Source organism: Phascolarctos cinereus, unplaced genomic scaffold (assembly GCF_003287225.1).
Source record: "Phascolarctos cinereus isolate Bilbo 61053 unplaced genomic scaffold, phaCin_HiC Scaffold_726;HRSCAF=1367, whole genome shotgun sequence".
In the NCBI taxonomy this organism is placed as follows: domain Eukaryota; kingdom Metazoa; phylum Chordata; class Mammalia; order Diprotodontia; family Phascolarctidae; genus Phascolarctos; species Phascolarctos cinereus.
The window spans coordinates 355,681,058-355,703,435 of NW_027556098.1; the positions used below are offsets into that span (position 1 = coordinate 355,681,058).

A 22,378-nucleotide genomic window follows, 5' to 3' on the forward strand; every position below is an offset into this window, starting at 1 on the left:
AATTTTATACCATCCTTCTGAAGACAATTAGCCCAAAGAAGGACACTAATTGTAGGAATTCAATAATCAAGGCTGGTTGAATGTTAGGGGCTGATGAGATATTGAGTGGAAGCCACCAAGTTAGGCATGCTGTTTCACCCTCTGTAGACAAAGAAATCACAGAACCTGAGATCTGGAAAGGACCTCAGGGGTCCCTCTTCCCCAAATAACCTTTAAAGCACCCTGAGAAGTAGTGTCAGTCTGCAGTGATAGATTTTAAGGGACAAGGACTAAACCTGCTGTTTCACTGGCATAGCTAAACTCCTAGATGCAGTTTGGCAACTTTTCTGTAACTAACAGTCTTAGAGAGTTGCCCAGAGCATTGAGACGTTAAGTGACTTGTCCAAGGTCACACAGCCAGTATTTGTCAGAAGTAGGTAGTGAAGTGGATAGAGCACAGGGCCCGGAGTCAGGAAGACCTGAATTCAAATCCAGCTACAGACATTTACTGGCTGTGCAACTTTGGGCAAGTCACTTAATCTCTGTTTGCCTCAGTTTCCTCAATTATAAAATGGGGATAATAATAGCACCTCTTGCCCAAGGTTGCTGTAAGGATTAAATGAAATAAGATTTTCTAAAAACCATTTAACACGTAGTAGGCACTATATAAATAAACGTTTATTTTCCTCCCTTTCTCTCTCCGACATTAGTTTCTAGCCCCATGCCACACTGAGTTAAGTAGACTAGATGACCTTTAAGCCCCTTCCAGATCTAAATTTATGATTCCAAGATCCTATGACTTCATGGGACAGTTGAAAGAAACTAAGCCTCAGCAACACATGCTTTTCTAAAAAGCCAGCACTTCCTCTCCTGCTGGCAAACATCTTCCCATTCATAAAGGATATTAACTAGGCAACTCCGAGGTTCTAAAGTCACCAAAGGTTGGCTCTTTACAGAACATTAAACCTTCTCTGGATTAGTCCCAGATTGTCCTCGGATCATCTCTGGGGGATCCATTGATTAGCCATAGATGATCTGTGGATTAGCTGATGTACCTCTTTTATTGAAGCAGACCCCACCCCCTCTTTGCATTTGATGAGGCAGCAAGCTCAGGCCTAATTGTTCCGGCCCTTATCCCTGTTGAAAGGGGATACACCAGCACCATTTGAATATCTGCCAGTGGGAGCTCGGGGCTGCCTCTCTCCTGATAAGCTCCCCTGAGAGGATAAAATGCCCAAGCTCTAACAGCACAGGGCCACTGTCCACTCCGAGATGGCCCAGTGCTAGTAGTACATGGGAAGAAGGCTCCTTGTGACCAGGTGGGGATGAATGCTCTCTGTCCTCCTATTGGACCACCACCCATCCCCTCCCCCTTGATTACTGCTGGTGTAAATGTGTGTGTGTGTGTGTGTGTGTGTGTGTGTGTGTGTGTGTGTGTGTGTACCTGCTATGCCGCTGGACTGCACTGCTCAGTCATTCCCATCCCTGTAACTTCCCCTGCAAGGCCAATAAACAGTTGTGGTGATCAGCATTCCTCATAGAACCTAAACCCACTGGCTAGTTCAGCCATTTCAGTGTTTACAGAGCCTGTAAATCCATGAGCAAAAGTAAAATGAAAAGTCAAGTATCCTCTACTAACTTCTTCCTCCAACACCTTATTGAGGCTTGGTGGTAAGCCTGCTTTCTTGAAGATCATCCACAGACCTCAAACTGTAGGACACGTCTGAGTCCTGATTCTCTCCTACGCATCTGACCAACCCTTCTCGGGCTCCTCTTCATCCAGCTCATGCCCATTAACTGGAGATGTCTCTAAAAGAAATCCCGGATCTTATTTTCTTCTCCTTCTCAATTACCTGACTTGGTGATTAACAGATAGGTCTTGATTCAAATAATCTGTCAATAGTTCCAATAATCCTTCAAATAATCCCCTGAAGTGGCTGCATGCATTTCAATTACTCTATTTGAAGTTTAAATTATGTAAAATATAGCAGTTGGTCCCAATCAAATGTAAGTAGGCAATATGGATTTGAGTAACGACCTCACAAAACCTAGCCGTAATCAGTTCCTTTTGTTGTTATTCAGTCATTTCAGTCATGTCTGACTCTTTGTGGCCCCATTTGGGGTTTTCCTGGCAAAGATACAGAAGTGGTTTGCCATTTCCTTCTCCACTCATTTTACAGATGAGGATACTGAGGTAAACAAGGTTAAGTGACTTGCCCAGGGTCACAGAGCTAGTGTCTCAGGCTGGATTTGAATCCAGATCTTACTGGCTGCAAGTCCAGCACTCTATCCCTTGAGTCACTAGTTGCCTCCAATCAGTTCCTTTAGGTTCAATTTTCAGCTACACACAGACAATTTCCAGCTGTACATAGCCAGTCCTCGTCTCTCTCCTGAGCTCCAGTTTTTCAAGACATCTCTTGGATTCCCTGTAGGCATTGCAAACAACATGCCTGAAACAGAACTTATTATCTCTCCCTGAAAACCTTCCTCTCTTCACAAACTTCCTTTTACAATCAAGGGCACCAACATCCTTCTAGTCTTCCTGTGTCAAAACCTGTGTCATCCTAGACTTGTCAATAGCACTTACTTCACATATCCAATGTGTTGCCATCTCATTTTTACCTTCACGGAATCTCTTATATAAGTCTCCTTCACTTAACTCATACTGGTAAAGCACATACCCTGATAGAGGACCTTGTCACCTCATCCCTGGACTATGGCACTAGCCATCCAGTTGGACATCTCTCCCCAGTCTAATTTATCCTTTACCCAGCCAGAGATTTAGGTTTTCCTAAAGTGCAGGTCTGACCATGTCACTGCCCCTCACTCAATAAACTCCAATGGCCCCCAATACCTCCAGGATTAATTATAAAATGCTCTATTTGGCATGTAAAGCTCTTCACAGCTTGGTCCCTTATTACCTTTCCAGTCTTCTTACACTTTATTTCTCTCCAGGTATTCTAAGATTCAGCTACAATGGCTTCCTTTTGTTCTTCACACATGAAACTCCTTTCTTTTCTTTTTTTTTTAATGGCTTTTCCCTACCCTAGGAATACCCTTCCTTGGGGTTTGGAATCACTCTATATGGATAGATCTCTGGAAACAGAGATGGCATTGGGCAGTGGGAATAATGGGAGACCAGGAATGGGATGGGAAGCTTCTAGCTGAGGCCCATTAATAACTAAGAAACTTGGGGGGAAATGTCTTTCCTAGCTAACTCAGAGAAGAACACTAAAACCTCAGAGCTAGAGTAACAGAGTTCACTAGCCCAACCTCCAGCTTAAGGTAGGGATGTCTTGGATAGCATCCCTGACAAAGAGCCTTCAGGCTTCTGCCTGAATACCTCCTGTGACAGAGTCTTGCTGAAAATCTTCTAACATGAATTTGTCTATAAGAATAAAAGTCATTCCTCAGTGGATAAATGGTTAATAGATGTGAATTAAATTCACAAAAGAAGAATGGAAAACTAACAATCATGTGAAATATTGTTCCAAACATTAATAATAAGAGAAATATAAATCAAAATTACGCCAAAGTTTCACCTCTCGCTCAGCAAATTGGCAATGATGACAACAAATGTTCTGTTGGTAATGTTGTAAAAAGACAGGTATACTAATACACTGTTGGTGAAGCTGTGAACTGGTCCAACTGTTCTTGAAAACAATTTGAAATAATGTTTAAAATTGATGAAAGTGTCCATACTCTTTTGATCCAAATAAAATGAAAGGTGCATGTATACCAAAATATTTATCTCAGCATTATTTTTTTTGTGGTAGCAAAGAAAGGAAACCAAGTAATGTGCACTGACTGGGGAATGGCTAAACAAACTGTATACATAAATGTTATTTTACTGTAAGAAAAAATAGATATGATGAATACAGAGAAGCATAGGAAGATTTATATGAACTGATAAAAATTGAAGGAAGGAGTACCAGGAAAATAATATACAAAATGACCACAGTACAAATGGAAACAATAATAATCAAAATAATGTTATGAAATTTAATAACTAATTTTCACCCCAAAGAAAAGATATGAGGATGCACTCCTTTCCCTTCTTTGTAGAGGTGGAGGCCTACAGCTGTAGAACACTACATATGGTATTATATTTGGCTGAAATATTGGCTAATTTTTCTAAATTTTTCCCCTTACTTTTATTCTTTGTTTTAAGGGATGGGTCACTGGGAAGGGAAAAGAGGAAGGATATATTAGGAAATATAGGTGATATAAAAACAAAAGATATAAATTGAAAATGAACAAATACATTTTTTAAACAAGATCTTAAAAATAGATAAAACACAGTGAATTTGTCTATGTCTCTCCCTATATACATCCATTCTAATGACCATAAGCAAATCTTAATGAAGTTGGAATCTGGCTAGACCTCGGGGCCATGACTATGAATGTGCCTGGTTAAACCTGGAAAAGGTACAGGCGAATGAGTCGAGTATATCTATATGCTGGGGCACCCTTATAAGTTTCATTGACTCCAAGAAAGTCAGAGCTGGAAGAGACCTTAAAAATCGTCTAGCCTGATACTCCCTTTACAGATGAAGAAACCAAGGCACAGAGAAGGGAAGCAGTTTGTTTGAGGTCGCATAATTAGTAAGGGGCAGAGGTTATATTGCCAGATTGCTTGATTGGGAGTTATCTGTCACTTCTTCCAATAATAGAGTTTTGAATTAATATAGTTAATTGAGGCTTCCACTTAATTGACCTTTAACTAGATTGAGTGAAATGTTCTGTTATTCCCCTACTTAAAAGTCTCAAGTGGCTCCCTATCACCTCTAGGTTAAAAAATGGACTCTCCCTTCCCTCAGCCACCAAGGAAGACTGAAGCAGCCAAAGACGTCATTGGACCCATCTATCCAAGGAGTTTATTTCTCCTTGAGTCCTGCCACACACAAAATTCTCATCTGCTAAGTGTGCTGGCTGGTACCACCCTCCCTTTTTAAGCCTTATCTTAAACTTCTCTGAAAGAACTGGTCTACTCTCTGTCCTCCCTGCATGTTCATCTCCATCCCTACTGTATTTCTATGCTTCCTCTCCTCTTCACTCGTTAAATTCAACCCATTGTCTAAAGCTCAACCCAAAGGTCATCTTCCATCCAAACTTCCCTAATCCACATAGTTAGTAAAGACTTTCCTCTTGGGACTTTGAGTAGCATCGGTTGTTCCTCTGACATACACCCATTGTTGTGAAGACAGAATTGACATGACTGATTGGATGTTGGGTTGAGGGATGGGGAAGAGTTGAGGATGATTCTGAAGTTCTCAAACTGGGTAGCTGGAATGATGGTGGTACCTTAAACAGAAGGAGGTGCAGGTAAAGAGGAAAAGATAAGGAAATGTCTGTAAAGTCCCCTGGGGGGGGTGTGGAAAGAAGTTTCATACTAACAAAATAAGTGGAGGAATTTCGTCTCTGGTTAGATGCTGGGACTCTAAGGATGGCAACCTATTGAGAATTTTCTGGTGGGGTGGCCAAGAATGAGGGTGAGCCTTTTCTTTGTCCAGTGCTATGTAACTTTTTTTTTTAACCAAGACTTTGATTAATCCTTGGAGTTTTCCTTAAAGTCATCCTTGCCTCTTCCCAAGGCCTCAACCCTCAAATCTTATCAGTTGCCAATTCTTATGGCATCTCTCTAATCTTCACCCTTTCTCTACTCCCACAACTTCCACCCTAGTTCAAGCCCTTCTCATCTCTTGTATGGACAACTTCGATAGCCTCCTAATTGTCTTTCTATTTCCAGTCTCTCCTTCTCCAATCCATCCTCCATTCAGTTCTAAAACTGATATTTCTAACATATCTGTCATTCCCCTACTCAAAAGTCTCAAATGGCTTCCTATCACCTCTAGGTTAAAATATCAACTCTTCCACCTAGCATTTAGAGCCCCTTCCACTGAGTTACTTGTGTTTATGTTTCTCAGTCTTATTTCATATTACTCCCCTCGTGTATTTTCCATTCCAGTCAAGGTGACCTAGTTTAGGCACCACCTATGACATTTCTTTCCTCCAAGGCTTTGCCTAGGCTGAACCCCTTAACTGGCATGCACTCCCTCTTCATCTCCTTGCAGAATCCTAAGCTGCTTTCAAAGCCCAGGCTACAAAGGCTGCAGAAGCTTTCCTTGATCTCTCCAGTTGTGGCTCTCTTCCTCTGGAAATTGCTCCGTAACACTTTGTGTGTGCCAGATGTCTGCCCTTCTGCATATGGTTGTATCACTCCTCCGTTCCCCTCATCCCCCAATCTATAACCTCCTTGAGGGCAAAGAGTGCTTCTCTTGTGTCTTTGTACTCCCAGCCTCTAGCACACAGCCTGGCAGTAGAAAGAGCTTAATAAATGCAAATGAACTGAATCAGTTGTTCCTAACTGTGGGCCTTCCACCCTTAGGGAGGGAGAGAGGGCTGAATCCATTAGTGCACCAGCCATCTCATTAAGTGACTCAGTGCAACAAATAAGCAAACACACCTTCAGAAGAGGAATAAATTATATAGGTATTAACTATTTTTTTCAAATGCATATAGAGGTCACTTTGATTAACAAAATCCAAGTTCATTTAAAAGCATTGCTGGGTCTATAGTAGCTTTTTATCCCAGTTAATTGTTATAATCAAGAGAAAGCATAGTCCAACTACTATCATGTGGGGACCTAGAGGATGGGAAGCATGACTGAGATGAAAGCTATAGCATGCTTATTGGATTTGCAGATGGGAAACGAGAAATTAGGAGGCATAACTAACAAACAAAACAGAGATCTAAAAAGATCTCTACAGGCTAAAAGGACCAGTGGCTGGGGGCCATTAGAGACAGTGGGAGGGGGTTCACTCAGTAAACAGGATGTGGTTTAGTAAACACAGAGGCCTCCACTGGGAAATTTCCAGTCATTAACCAAGTAAACAAGCAAGGGTCAGTAACAATAAAGGAACCCCGAAGGGCAATCCAGAGACCACTTCAGTAAATAAGCCAGGTTGGGTAAACACAAAGGGAGTTAGCAGTATAGGAAGAGAGAGAATAGACTTCACTTGTTTGCTCTAAGCTTTTCCTTCTCATTCCAGCTTTTTAAGAAATCTAACCCTACTGGGTAATGTGTTCTAGGGGACAGGCAGCCAAGTCTGTTGGTTATATTCAGCATAATCTAAGGGAATGAGATCAGAATAAATGCAAAATCCTATACGTGGGTTCAAAACATCAACCAAAGATGGAGAGACTAAGCCTGATAATAACTCATGAAAAAAAGATCTGTGGGTTTTTAGTGAATTTCAAGCTTTCACAAAAGTCAACAGCATGACAAGGCAGTCAGAAAAGCTAGTAGGATATTAGTCCTCGATAAAAGAAACCAAGTGCCCCAAAATGAGAGAGGTGATAGTTCATTAGTATGGTACACTTGTCAGAACATTTTAAGATGGAACTTAATTGGCTGGTTGGAGGCAGAGGAAGATCAACAAGTGTGGAAAGACTGGGGATGCTTAGGGTGAAAGAATGAGGAGGCACTTGATTATCTGAAAGACTGCCAAAGAGAAAAGAGATTAGATGTTTTATCTATTAGATTGTAAACTTCTTGAGGGCAAGAAATATGTCACCTTTCATCTTTGTATCCCTTGCAGAATTTGTTGTTAGGCTTATTTCAAAGAGGAGACAAAAGACTTATGGGCAGAAAAAAATTTGATTAGGATTGACCAATAAAGGAATGGGTTTCTTTGTAAAACAGTGAGTTCTTAACCATTGCAGGTCGGATGATGACTTGTAGGAGACATTGTAAAAAAGGATGCATGCTTCAAGAATGGGTTGGATTCTTACAGCTCAGATATTTTTGGATTCAAAATTTTCTAACTTCTGTATTTCTAGAGCAAAACTTTTCATGAGGAGTGTTGCAGCAATATTGTCCTTTTTATATAAGATATACAGACAGTTTTCAATTTACCTAAATGGACAACAGACCTGTACAGGAAGAGATTTTTACTTAATTCAAATTTGCCTGTGGACATGGGGAAGGGAGAAAGAAAGGGAGGCTGGAAGAGGGCCACAGGCAGACATGTAGGGGGCCAGGGACAGAGAAGCAAGAGCAGAAAGAGGAACACCTTGGTCAGGAGAGAACACATGGGGGCAAACATGTGAGAGCTGGACACTGACATAGGATAGGACAGGTGCCTGGAGGGTGAGGCCAGACAGACTGAGATACCTCATACCCAAGCATTGACTGATGGAAGATAGTCATGCAGGGGTGGACTTGTGGTCAGATGGGTGGAGTGGAGAAAAGATCTCTTCTCTTGGCACTTGGAGTCTCAAGCCATCCCCACCCCCAACCTCATACTGTGGTGGTCCCTCTGACCATTCTTCTGCTTTCACTTGGAGGGTTTTTTTATGTTTTGTTTTTGTTTCGTTTTGCTTTTTGGTGGGAATGGAGAGAAGCTTCAAAACTTGAGCCAAGGGGCAGGAGTAGAGATAGAGCACAGTACTATACAGTAAAGTTAAACTATTTTTTTTTTGGAATGTGGATTTTTTTCAGAATTCTTTGTAAAGTCAAATTTGTATAATGAAAATTAAATAAAGTCTGTAGTGTAAAAGACACAATTCATAACATTTATGTCATAATGGTATATATGACAGTCACCTTGGTATAGCAGATAAAGTACTGGATTTGGACTTAGGAAGACCTGGGTTCAAATCCTACCTCTGATACCTAGTAGCTGTGTGATTTTGAGCAAATCACTAATTTCTTTGAACCACAGATAATTTTCTAAGATTATACATTATACAGGTTAAGGTTTATGCTTGTGGGTGGGTGACCTTGCAACACCGGCAATACTCACAAGTCCTTGATGTGTGTGTTGAGAAAAGGAGATGGACTGATCTCTAATGGCAGCAGCTCCTCTTTGTCAAAAGGAAGTGATTCCTTTAACCTGGATAAAAACAAATCTACCCAAAAGTCTTCTAGCCTGCACACTAGGAACACAGGAATATAGAATTATAAGTAAAAGGGATATTAAAGTCAGCAGGGTAGTGCAATGGGATAGTGCCAATTCTGGAGAAAGAGCATCTGGGATTGAACCTGGGCTTTAATCCCAGCTCTGCCATGGACTATGTGACCTTGGGCAAGTCACTTTACCTCTATGGTACTCAGTTTCTTCATCTTGTAAAATGAGAATGTTAGACTAGATGGCCTGAGATTCCTTCCTGCTTGAAATCTATAATCCTATTATGCTAGATACAATCTAATTCAGCCTTTTCATTTTACAAAGAAAGAAACGGAAATTCAGAGTGATTGAGTAATTTGCCTAAAGTCATACAGCTACTAAGTGACAGAGCTGAGATAAGAACTCCGACTCCAGGGCTCCTGGCATTGCCCATTATCGTCTTTCCTCTCTGCCCCTCACACCAATCCAACCTTCACAAGGCTGCCAAGCTCATCTTTGCTGTAAAGAGATCTAACCATATCACTTCTCTATACAAAAATGGTTTTAAAGGCCCTTGCTCAGCCTTAGCTTGCTGGTCTTATCTCATATTCCTCTCTACTCATTCTAAGCTTACAGCTGAAGTGAACTAATTTCTGTTCCTGAGAACTTTCAGGACTGCACAACTTTGCTCACACTGTTGCCTATTCCTGGAACACCCTCTGTCCATGGTATTAAATGCCTAGACATTCCCCTACCTTTCCTTATATAAATTCCCTTCTATTTAGTGTATGGTTCCAACTGAAGTGGACTGACTAATCTCTGCTCTTGGGCACTTTCCTGACTCCACAGCTTTGCTCACACTGTTGCCTATTCCTGGACTTCTCTCCCTCCCTGATATGGAATTACTTTCTGTTCTTTAAAGGTTAACTCCAATGCTCCTCCTCAATTTATCATCCCCTGATCACCCATAGGACTTCACCCCTCTCATGCACTTATGTAATAATTATGCATTTGTTATTTCCATTGGTGTTCTTATCCCTTTTCTGAACCTTCCCCAGCATCTAGCTGAGTACATGACACACAGCAGGTGCTTAATGATTGTTGAACTGAATCAAACTGATTTGAATTGAAATGGACTCAACCAATCACCACTTCCCATAAAAAGTAATGGAAGAGAAGTGAACAATAGATAGGAATCACAAAACCCAGACCAGAGCTGAAAAAGCAGACCATAGACAGGAGCAGCACCGAGCTTTCTATGAGGCTTTAGTGCAAGGGTTAGAACTCAGGCTATTTTATGTCATGGACTTATTGGGCAGTCTAGTGAAGCCTTTGGACTGTTTCTCTGAATAATGCTTTTAAATTTAAACAATAAAATAAATTGGATTACAAAGGAAACTAATTATATTGAAATAGAAAAAAAAAGAGAATTAAGTTCATGACCCCAGGTTAAGAACCTTTGCTTTGGAGACTCCTAGCCCAGCAACTTTCCTGGTTTGTATTCCACCTTCTCTGAATCAGGAACACAGCCTTCCAAATAACCTAATATTTAACTGACATTTTTATAGCACTTTAAGTTTCCAAAACACATGTGATATATTACCACATTTTGACTCTTTCAACAAGGAGCTACCACGAATATCGTTATTTCTAATTGACAGAGTAGGAAATGGAGGGTCAGAAAGGTTGAGTGATTTTTCCCCCAGATGGTGACATTGCCAGGAGTGGGATCTGAACCCAGACCTTTCTGATTCTAGATCCAGCCCTTGATGCACTGTATAGCCCATCCCTAACTCCAATGTCAGAGGTAGGAAGAGCTGGATTCTCAGTCCCGCTCCATATACTGCACAGGCTAAGCTTCTTCTCTGCCTCAGTATGTACACATTCCTCACATGGACCCATCTAGAATACCATCCTTGGACAGTGATTTTTTAAAAGCTGATTTCTGATTATCTGTAGTCTATTCTATATGGAAATCAGAACACATTCTTCCCTGACTCTTCTCCATGCCTACAATGCACTCTCTTGTCACCTCTACCTTTTAGAAGTTTGAGGTTCCTTCTAGGATCATTTCAGGTATCACCTTCCATGGGAAGCCCTTCCTGATCTCTCAAGTTAATACTATGTTCTCCTCATCAAATTATTTGGAATTGATTAATCTGATTTTAATGTTGTATCCCCCAGTAAAAATAGAAGCTCTTTTTGAGCAGGGCCTGGTTTTGTTTTCGTCTTTTTGTCCCTGGTAGCTAGCACAGTGATTTGCACCAAGCAGGTGCTCAGTAAATAAATGCTTGTTGAAGTTGACTAAATAGAGCTCACAAATAATATTTGAGCTTTTATTTATATTTATAGCATATTAAAGCACCTTTATATTGTGCTTTAAGGTTTGCAAAATGCTTTACAAATATAATTTTATCCTTGGCAGCTAGGGATTATTATTATCCCAATTTATAGATGATGAAACCAAGGTAGACAGGTTAAATGACTTGTCCAGGATCACAGAACTAGTGAGTGTCTGAGATTGGATTTGAATGCAGGTCTTCTGACCCGATTTTCCCAAGGTCAAGAAAATTACTTTATTCACTAGCTGACCTGAGCAGATCATAACCTTTTCCTTTTTAAGGAGAGGGTTCTTCACCACTGAAGGGCTTCAAGCAGAGGCTGGATGGCCAGGGACATTGTTAGGTGGGCATTAGACTAGATACAGACCTTTTGAGACTCCTTCCAGGTCAGAGAATCCATGATTCTAGAATCCTATAAGTTTCTATCACTCCATCCATTTCTATCTCTGCCATCTAGATCAGTGTTTCTAATTACAGTCATGTAAATAAAGGAAGACTGGGCTACATATGACTTGAGATACTGGACAATTTAGATGTAGGATCCTTTTTCTATACAAATCACAGTTAAACTGAACCACTAACAGGACTTAGGCTGAGGTTGTAAAATAGGGGGGAACCTTCCCATCATAAACACAGAACAGAATGGCAGAGTTAAAGAGACTCCAGAGATCATTTAGTTTGATTTCCTCGCTCTACATGTGAAAAAACCAAGACCCAGAGGAAGGGAAAGGACTTACCCAAGGTCACACAGTGAGTCAAGGGCTGAGCTTCGAGGATTTGGGAATTCCAATTGGGGAGAGAGAGCAGAGAGGATTTTAGACCTTGGGTAAACTTTCAAGTTAGCCAACACTCACAAGGCAAAATGAAGAGACTCAATTTCCCCGAAGTGACTTGCTCAGTATAACTCAACCCACCCATTAAAAACCCAATTTATCTCAGGGGCACTGTTTACTGTACTGGTGAAAAATCTCACGGCTCAGCGGGGGAATGATTGAAGAGAAAAGACAAAGAAAAGCCGGAGGATCGGCCTTAGAAGTCATTCTTCCCACCGGAACTTCCCGGACTGCACCAGTCTTTTGCCGGCCAATGCTTCTCCATAGAAAGGAAACCCCAGGGATTGGCAAGGGAAAGTTTTGCTGGGGGTCTGCCTCTTTCTAGGGGAGTGACATGTACTAGGGAAAGAAAATTCTAGCCCCTGCATCTCTCAAACAGTCCGTCAGGGTTTTGCAGAACCACTCCCTGTGATTGCAGTGAGAGCTAATCTGGCAACTGCAATGAGCGGGTTGGGTCTCAGCATCTACCGAGCACTAAAGTGCTGGAAGCCACCTGATCCTGGCCCCATCGAGGTCTCCTTGGACAGGCTGGGTGCCCCTGGGCTACTGGCCCAGAAACAGCAAGCAGCCCCTTATGTGCTTGTATACTGTGAATGTGTGACCAGGAAGGGAAGCTCTGCTATGGGAGCCAGAGTCGGCAAGCGCTGAGATGCTAGCGATGCTGTGGTGCCACTCTCTGGGCGACTCGAGTCATTACTGCTTGGAATCTCAGAAAAAAGTCCTAGGCAAAGTACTAGCTGAAAAGCCAGCGGCCATCAGTAAAGGATAAAAGTGAAGGGCTTCTCTACCCTTGGGTCCCTTGAGTGTCTTGGGTCAATCAGCTTCCTCACCCCACACCCTCCCAATAAAGCCCACACGGTGCCGTGCTGCAGGATTCAATGACTAAGGGACCCAGAGGCCCCATTGCTGCTGGATTTTCTGCGGACCATTCTCTCACGGAGATTCTTTGAGAGAGAGTTTGAGGAGGCAGGGCCATGAGGGATCCCTGTCCCTTGCTCGGCATGAAATCCTTGTTTCCCAGATGACAAGAGAGGAGGATAGTCATGACTTAAGCTAGACGATCACTGTTAGAAACAGAAGGCTGTAGGGGCAACTGTCAGGGGAAAGACCTCGTTGTGCCTCTGCGGGAAAAGAGCAAGCCAGCTCTGGGCGGGGCTGGGAGGAGGGTACCTGGCATTGTTAAGTTGGGAAAACTCGTCAGAAAGAGAAGCCCAAGGAAGAAAACTAACATTCGCAGAAGAAACCACAGCATAAAGGAATCTGACACGGTTCAGCTGCCCCAGAGAAGTCAAAGTCCCTAGCCTCCGTGCCCATCTAAGGAATTTCTCGCCAATCCCTAGAGAAGGGGTCCAGTTAGCCCCAGGGGAACGGAAATGGTGCTGCAGGAAAACGCGTTGATCTGGCCCAGGAAAACCAGGGGTTTCCAGCTAGGGTCAGAATGATGTCTCTTGACTTAGATATGGGGGTGGGTGCAGTGTTAGATCTGTTCAGTATCTCTAAGTGTTGGTGCTGGTCAGTGCGCTCCACTCTCTTCGAAGAGGGATGCTTTATATAAGGAAATCAGGTTGGCATCTCCGCTACGGGCAAAGTTTAGGGACACCAGCGGGCTCCCCTCCCTTTTCCTCCCCAATCTCCCTTAACCCCAGCCCCCGCCCTCGTCAGACTGAGCCTGAAACAAAGTCCCTTCACAGCTGCTGGTGCTGCCGCTGCAGAAAGAGCATTTGCTGCAGGCAGTGAGAAAGGGCACTTTGAGGGGGAGAGCTCCGGGCTGGGGGAGGGGAAGGCAAGGTTCGGGCTAAGCCGCTTCTCCCCCCGACGCCCCAGCGCCCGCCCCGCAGCCCTGGAGAGAACAGGGCATCGCCCCAGCAGTCACCTCCTCTCCTTCCCCAGGCTGTAGACCAAAGGATAAAGTCTTCACTGCCCCCTCCCTGCACCCAGCCACCGCGCCCCCAGACCGTTCGCTTCCCCACACGGCACCTGCAGGGCTCTGGGGGTACTGGGATAAGGGGATGGAAAAGAGGGAGGGGATGGAAGGAGGGCTCCTTCCTGGGACTGGGCTGTGGCGAGGAAGTTTATTTAACATGCTGGGTTGCTTCCCAGACCCCGCCAGGCAGGGCCAGGAGGCCAGAGCGTCGGGGAAGGTGGCCGGCATACGCCTCCCCGCCGGCTCTGGGGAGCTCAGCCCGCTCCGGGCGCCGGTTAGGCTCCCGAGAAACCGGCTAGGGGGGTGGGGCGGAAAAGAGCCAGGCAGAGCCTAGAATCGACGGGGATCGCCCCCATCCTGTCTCTCCCAGTGCGCCCAAACCCAGAGACGTTTTTTGTTTTGTTTTGTTTTGCAAAGCAGGGTCCTCGAGGGGGAAGAGGTGGTGAAAATAACCCGGGTAAGGAGGGAGACCGGGCTGGCGAGAGGTATTTGCCCCGGCTGAGGCCCGGAGGGGCCGGGAGATCCGGGAAAGTTTATGCAGGGAGAAGCCCCGGGAGGCGGCGGCGGGAGCCGAAGCCAGGTCCTGGGTGCGCCCTGCACGCTGTCCGGGTTTGGCGGCTGTGCTGCGCTTCCGAAGCAGGGGCTGGGGCCGGGGCCGGGGCCGGGGCTGCCGGGGGCGGCACAGCGCGAAGAGGTGCGGCGCGCCGCGGCTAGGAGCGCAGCGGAGCTCGGAGCCCGAGTCTGGGCTGGCACTTACCGGTGGCCGAGGCAATGAACAGCACCCAGCATAGGAGCAGCAGGCGGCTCCCTCCAGCCCGCACGGGAGCCCTTATCCCGGATTCGCTTCGCACACTCGGATTGGGGCCGCCGCAGCCCCTGGGCTCCCATCCCGACGAGGGCTTCATGGCCGGGTCGGGCTCGGCAAAGGATGGCTGAGGCTCCGACCGGGCGGAGGAGGAGAAAGGAGGTCAGGAGAGAGCTTTTTTTCTGCTCGGAAAAATCCCTAATACGTGGAAGCCCTGAGCTGCTGCGGCTGGAATGAACCAAGTCTCCTCTGGCTCGGGGAGAGGAGGGCTCCGCTCTCTGAAAATGACTCTCTCCAATCGAGCTTTGCAGGATCAGCGCGGAGGGTCCCCGGGGAAAGGGGAGTTTTATTATCCCGGGGATTAATCACTCGCTGAGCCCGCTTCGCCCCCCACCCACCTTCCACTTCCCCACTCTGGGAGGGGGAGCATCGGAAGGGACGGGGCTGGAAGAGGGGAAAACTGCAATAGGGCTTTCCCACCTTATCAGCGCCCTCCCCCCCCAACACACAATAAACCACAAATTACGTCTTAAGGGTTGTTTATTCGTATTTGTTTTAAAATGGGCTGGTTTCTTCTCAAGTTCAGCCTCCCACTCCCAACTCCCCCCACCCAAACACACCCATAGAGGACAATTTCCATTTCTTAAATCGTCTGATAAACGCAAGCGCACGTATACACACTCGCCCGCACTCACATTCACACGCACACACACACTGACACACTCACCTATGCACTCATTCACACACTCATCTATACTCACATTTGCACAGTCACACACTCATTCACATTCACGCTCGCATTTAGGTACATAGTCACACATTTACACATACACACACTCATACACACTGTTTAATAATTACAAATGCTGTCTGGGAAAGAAATCAGCATACTCTCCCCCAGTCTGGATGGAGATATGGGTGGGCTGTGGGGAGGGGGGGGACGGGGAGAGGTCAGTGTCTAGGTCTGTAAGCCATCCGGGCTGAAGGGTCTTGAACTTATCACTTGTACCTATGAGGTTATCTACAAGAAGAGGATGCTCGTATAAATCCCTTCTCTGAAAGGTGTTGTAGGGAGGGAGACGGAGGAGGAAAAGGGCAGGGGGCTGTTGCAAAGACTGAGTCTCTGTCCACCTTTTCTCTCCCCTTTCTCCCAAGGAGAGGGGCCTAGGGTGGGGGGGGCAGACACCCACTCTGGCGGTGAGCTCAATGAAAGCTTGCTTGTCTCCTTCCCAACCTCCACAAAGTGCAGGCATTTTCAGTGCTTTCCTAGGGGGGCCAGGGTGGTGTGGCCAGTATTGGAAAGTTACCCGGGAAATTTGCACAATTTACCCTCAAAATTAAATGTCCCCCCTCCCCCAGCCAGCACATCCACACGCCTGCGCGCGCGTGTACACACACACACACACGCACACGCGCGCGCGCGCGCGCACACACACACACACACACACACACACACACACACACACACACACACACACACACACAGAGCCCCAGTCCAGGACCCAAACAAGCACACCATCGGGTACCTGGCTGGAAAACAAGTTTCTCTGAACTGGGTGCAGCCCTGCCGGCAGATTTTGACTACCTCTTTCCATTCCCACCCCCATCTCTCTAGATCACTCTCTAGCTGCCCCCCCCCCAATTTTTGGCTTCTCCCTGGTCACGATGGCTTCTTCCAGGTCTACGCCAATTGCTGAACACTGGGGGGAAAGAGTTGGAGGAGGAGGGACGGAAGAACAGAGGGAATGAGAGAGCAGGAGAAAGGACTGGGGGTATCTGAGCGGGAGCAAGGAGGAGGCAGGTGGGGTGTTCAATGAAGATGATGAAGAAAGGAACTGGGGTACCTATATTGGAGAGAGACGAGGGGGACTGAGAGTGGAAGATAGGAAGATAAGGGTAGATGACTGGAGGGGCCTGGGAGGGGGCGGGGAAAGCAGGTCCGAAAGGAATTGAGTGGACCTAGATGAGAGGAAAATTGGGGTTGTTTAATCTGATGTGAGAAAGCAGGAGGGCTGGGGGCTTCGGGGAGGGGGGCTTGATGGCTTTGGCTTCGGCTTCGACCAGACACCTAGGCAGCTAGTGGACTAGTGACCAGCAATACTCCTCCTCCCCTCCTCCCGGATTTCTGTGATTTCCCTATGGGTGGGGCCAGGACTCAAGCTTAAAAGAGTCCCTCTTCCCCATCACCCCAAGCCCCAGAGGGATTTACCCCACTATGGCTTCATCAAGAAAACCTTCCGTGCCCCCCACCCCCAAGATGTTCCGGCTCCTTTGAATGAGCTCATCTGACAGCTGGGAGACCATTTATACCCCAGGCTTGCGAATCTCCCCGGAATCGCCCGTTTCTCGTCCTCCCCTTTCCCCCTCCCCCTATATCCCTCCCCTCCAGCCCCCTTCTTGCTTCTGCTTTTCAGGCCGTTCCCGCCGCCAGCCACTGCGCGGCTGCCAAGAACCAGGGGCCAAAGGCAGCTCCGTGAAAGACTCGCTTTATATCCCTTCAAACTCGCGGGGCCCCATTGAAACCAACTTATTGTCCCAAGGCAGAGGGAGCTCAGAGGGAGCGGGGAATCAGAGGGGAGGGCTCGGCGGGACTTCCCACCACCCCCTCCCTCTTCCCACCAACCCATCCTTCCTGTCCCAGAGAAATAGTCTAGACAACCAAGTGGGGGAAGGGGGAAGGGCATGGAGCCAGGGAGATCCCCCAAACTATCTTTGGGGTTTAACCCTAATGCTGAGGCAATGAAGCCTCCGGAGCATTCTCTTGAGGCAAAGGACTGAAGCGGAAGGTCTGTTCTGTAAGCAGTCCCCTCCCAGACAATCCCCTTCTATCCACATCTTCAGGAGTTGGCCTCTTTCACCCACCACCTCTTCTACATCTACCGAGACGCAGTTACCCACTTTTCTCTTGGGAAAAAAGGAAAGGAGGTGTCCTTGCTTGGTCTGGGCTCAGGTCAGAAGGGCAGAGAGAGCTGAAGAGACAGACACAGAAAAGAGACTGAGAAAGCCTGAGACAGGAACAGAGAAGAGACACAGCTAGTGACAATCAGAGCTACAGTAAGACAGCCAGACAAGACAGACTAATGGACAGATAGAGAAAGAGCTCATGTAGTTTAGTTCTACTCTAGTGTCCATACTCCAGCCCTAAGCTGCTTTTCACCCAGTCACTCACACTAGCAGCCAATCTTCTCTGCTCTGCTCTGCCACCACAGACAGCAGCCCTACTTGAGCTGGGAGCTGCAAACAGCTGCAGTTTCCCCCAGAGAGCACTCCCCAGCAAACATGGAGGATCTAACAAGCTTGCTCCTGGACCTAATGGCTGTGCTGAGGGCATGGAGCAGGCAACGTTGGCGGTGTTCCTTTGCCACCTCCACCCTAGAAGATCAACCTTCCTTGAAACTAATTTCGCAGCTCTCCTTATTAGACACAGTAACTTGCAGGTTGCTGGCCTTAGAGCCAGGCTCCTGGGGTGTATTCCCATCCTGCACCCCTGAATCCCTGATCATCTTTTTGTTCTGGATGAAAAATGGCCATGAGCTCTATTCTCATCATAGTATCACATTGCAAAAAAAAAAAAAGGCCAGTTCTATGCAGTGACTCACCGTGATAAGCCAAATATCCGGATAAGATCAATGCTCACTTTGGAAGGAAAACAACTACTTGAGTGCAAGAACCAAAGTTATTTCAAGATGGGCAAGCAGAAGCTCTGCATAGAAAATTCATCCTGAAATTGGGGACCGCAGCCCAAATGGGATTAAAAGAGTTAAACTGCATCTTAAATGTAACTAAGAAAGTAAGAAAGGCTGCTCTAGGGTTTGGGACAGGAGAAAAGAGTTTCTGAAGGGGGGGGGAGAGACAGATACAGAGATAGAGAGAGAGACAGAGAGAGAGAAGAAAAAAGGAAAGAAAAGAAAGCAGGAAGGGAAGAGAGGAGGGAGGTAAAGATTGAAGGAAGGGGAAAAAAGAAAGAAAAATAAAGAAAGGGAAAGGTGGCCAGGGCCTGTTGATTTGGAAGGTCATAGAACAAAGGATAGAGACTCAGAAAGGGAAGTCTGACTGGGCTGGGAACTGGGGAGAGAAGTTGTTCAGCTGTCAGAATGATCAGACAGTAGCCTGGATTTCCCAAGGGAGGGGCTGTCACAGCAGTGACTCCAGGAAAGATGGAAGAGGGCATTAATGAGGAGGTCAGGAGCAAACCATGGAACGCAGAGGGAGATGAACAGGCCTCCCTGGGAGTCTTGGCAAACTGAGCTCCTCTTCCCCTCCTGCTGCACATCCTGTAGTCCTCCTGAGTTCTAAAGTGCTGTCAATGGGCAGGAATCTGCCAGCAAGCTCATATTCGTGGGGGGAAATGCCTCCTCTCCTGCTGTGAAGGAAAGACTTTCATGAAAGTGGTGTACCCTGCAAATGAAGCAGGGCTGTTTCAGGGCCTAAAGAGATGCCAGGTTATCTAGCTATTCCTTTTTCTTGCTAGTGGAGTATGATCTTTTCCCGCCATTCCCCTGGGGCCATGGCCAAGGGCTCTGGGGCTGATTTGTTGCCCTCAAAACCTAGCTACATATTCCCAGGCTGGGGCACTAGAAAGCAAAATATCTGAGCCTCCTAATCTCAGCCACTCAAAGAAATTCTATATCTCTTACAAAAACCAAGGTTGAATAGATTGCCCACTATGCTACTCAATGTCCTTTATAGAAAAATTCAGAGCATAGACTCCTACTTGAGTTAATTGGGGAGGGGGGGGAGGAATCTGCCTGTGAAGGAGCTGTGTGCTTACTGCTGTCAGAAAGTAAAAAAGGTAGGTAGATTCTGGTTTCCTTAAAAAAAAAGGCAAAGCAAAAATCTCTTTTTACCTCAGCACCTAGCAAACTTATAACCAAATTTATTACTCACATATGGTAATTTGTTCCATTTTTGGAGGATGGCAACATAACAGTTTATAAGGGAAAGATCCAGAGGTTTTAGTGGACTGCAACCTTGGTGTGAGTCAACAGTGTGCTTTGACAGTGAGAAAATAAACAAACAAACAAACAAAAAACAACCAGATAAAGTAATGAAGGCTGCCCTGGGTTGAGTTGAGAGTGACAGGGCCCAGAATAAGGGAAATAAGAGTCCTGCTGTCCTCCAACTTGGTCAGACCTCATCAGAAGTTCAGTTCTGGGTGCCACATTCCAAAGAGGATGTTGACAAGCATAAGCAAATGCAGAAGATGATGACCAGATTGGTAAGGGAGGCTACCTTTATAAGGCAGCTTTATAAGGAGTACTTAAAGGAACTGGAAATGTTGCACCTGGAGAAGAAGCTGCTTGGATGGGGTAGGACATAATAGCTGGCCAAAAATATTTTGAGAAGCTCAACTTGCTCTGCTGGTCACCAGAAGACAGTACTAGAAGCAAAGAGATAGGGAATAGAGGAAATTTCGAAGAAGTAGATTTAGGCTTGACATAAGTCAATCAGGCAACAAGCATTTATTAAGCACCTATTATATACCAGGCACTGTGCTAAGCATAGCAGATACAAAGAAAGGCAAAAACATGGCCCCTGCCCTCAGGCAGCTCACATATAGAGTCGACCAGAAAAAGCCTCAGTGAGGGTGCATGAGTCTTGAAGGAAGCAAAGGAAGAAAGGAAACCGAATTGAAGAGGGAGAGTGTTCCAGGTCCAGGGAGTAAAAAGGGCATGGACCTCAAAGATGGAGTGTCATGCTCAAAGAACAGCAAGGTTGGGAAGAGTAAAGTAAGCCAGAAAGGTAAGGAGGGACAAAGTGAAACTGTTGTGGTCTAGGGGTCTGGGGAGTCCCAAAATGCAAGGGTAAAAGGGTATGGGTCTGCCTCAAAAGAATTTGACCATTCAAGCCTTCTTTCAGTCCAAGTAGTGAATTTATTAAAACTGGTTTGAGTGGGCAGGATTCCTAGTGAGTTAGTACTATTTGTGAAGCCAACAAGTGGGTCAGATTTTAAGAATCTGAGCAATTTAATGGGTGCAAGATTAACACTTTTATATGGAAAGACTGTGGAAAGACCTAAATGGGATCTTGGAGTGGCAAGTAGCCTGGGGTGGTCCGGAGGTAACAGAGAAAGAGGATTGGATAGATTAAGGAGAGTAAGCTAATTAAGTAATTAAGGTGGGCTGGGATGGGCCAGATGCCTCAGGCAAATGCCAGGGACTGGGCTGAGTGGGAAAGTTCAGGTCCTTTTAGGGATCCATCATTAGACCCCATCAAAATGAGCAGAACCAAGAAAACATTGTAAACAGCAAAAGCATATTGTTCAAAGAGTAATTGTGAGTTACTGAGCTATTCTGAGTAATACAAACATTCAAATCCACTATGAAGGACTTATGAAGGAAAATACTACCCACTTTGAGAGAAAGAACTGATACATATGTATGTATATATATATACATATATATACATATATATACATATATATATATATATATATACATATATACATATATATATATATATATATATATATATATATATATATATATATATATATATATATATACACACACATAGTATAGCTTCACAAACATCAAATGTTGGCCTTCTCTCACGTAGCTTTGGGAGGTTGGGAGGGAGACAACTTGGAATTCAAAATGTAACAAAAAATAATATTTTTTAAAAGAAAAAAAGAAGGAAAGGGACAGATTGTGAAGGACTTTAAATGTCAAGCAGAGGATTTTTATTTGATCTCAGAAGTAATAGGGAGTCATAGAGGTTTTACTGAGTTGGGGTTGGGAATGATGTGAGCAGAAATGCATTTTAGGAAAATCTTTTTGGTAGCTGAGAAAAGGAGGTCTTGGAATAAGTTCTAGTTGCTCAAGTCAAAGAGACCAGCCAGCCTGCTACTACTCTTATCCATTTGTGAGGTCATGAGACCTAGCACGAGGGGAGCTGCTGCAAGAGTAGAAAGAGTAGAATATTGTGAAGGCAGAAATGTCAAGACTTGAAAACAGATTGGATATGTGGAATGAGAAGAATCTAGGAGTATGTCAAGCTTACCAGCCTAGGTGAGGGAGGATGGTGGTACTCTCCACAGTAATGGAGAAGTTTGGAAGAGGTTAAAACTTTCCAACAATTAGGGCTGGCCCAACAATCAATCAATCAATCAATAAACATTTATTAAGCACATATTATGTGCCAGGCACTGTGGAATGAAATGTCTTGGGAAGCAATGGGCTTCCCAAATTTGAAAGTTTGCAGGAGAAATATGGATGGTCACATGTTGGTTAGGTTGTATAAGGGCTGTCTGCTCAGATATAGGCTGGACTAGATCACAGATTATGAACCTTTGGTCTCGAGGTCACATATGGCTCTCTAGGGACCTCTAGGTCCTCAAGTGTAGCACTTTGACTGAATCCAAACTAGATCATTTGAGAGGGCCTTTTCAGTTCTTGGATTCTGTGATTCTATGACCTATTCCTTCCTATCCCTTCTGATATATGCTGTTCTGTGCCATTCTTAATATTTTATCTTACACTTCCCTCCATGAATACTGGAAGGAGCTATAGTTTCATCTGACTTTCAAATATGGGAACTTCCTCCTCCAAAGTATATGAGGTAACCTACCTATGACTTATTGGATAAATCCTAGACTTGCCTGA

At 45.2% G+C, this 22,378-nt stretch overlaps 1 protein-coding gene across 1 annotated transcript in view; it reads right to left on the bottom strand.

Moving 5' to 3' along the window:
- CSMD2 (CUB and Sushi multiple domains 2) overlaps positions 1 to 15,048 on the bottom strand; it is a 974,125-nt gene extending 959,077 nt beyond the window's left edge. The window contains 1 exon segment of the mRNA XM_078157010.1: positions 14,727 to 15,048. Within this exon segment, the coding sequence (XP_078013136.1) occupies positions 14,727 to 14,874 (148 nt within the window). The 5' untranslated portion in view covers positions 14,875 to 15,048.
- Positions 15,049 to 22,378: the final 7,330 nt, after the last annotated feature.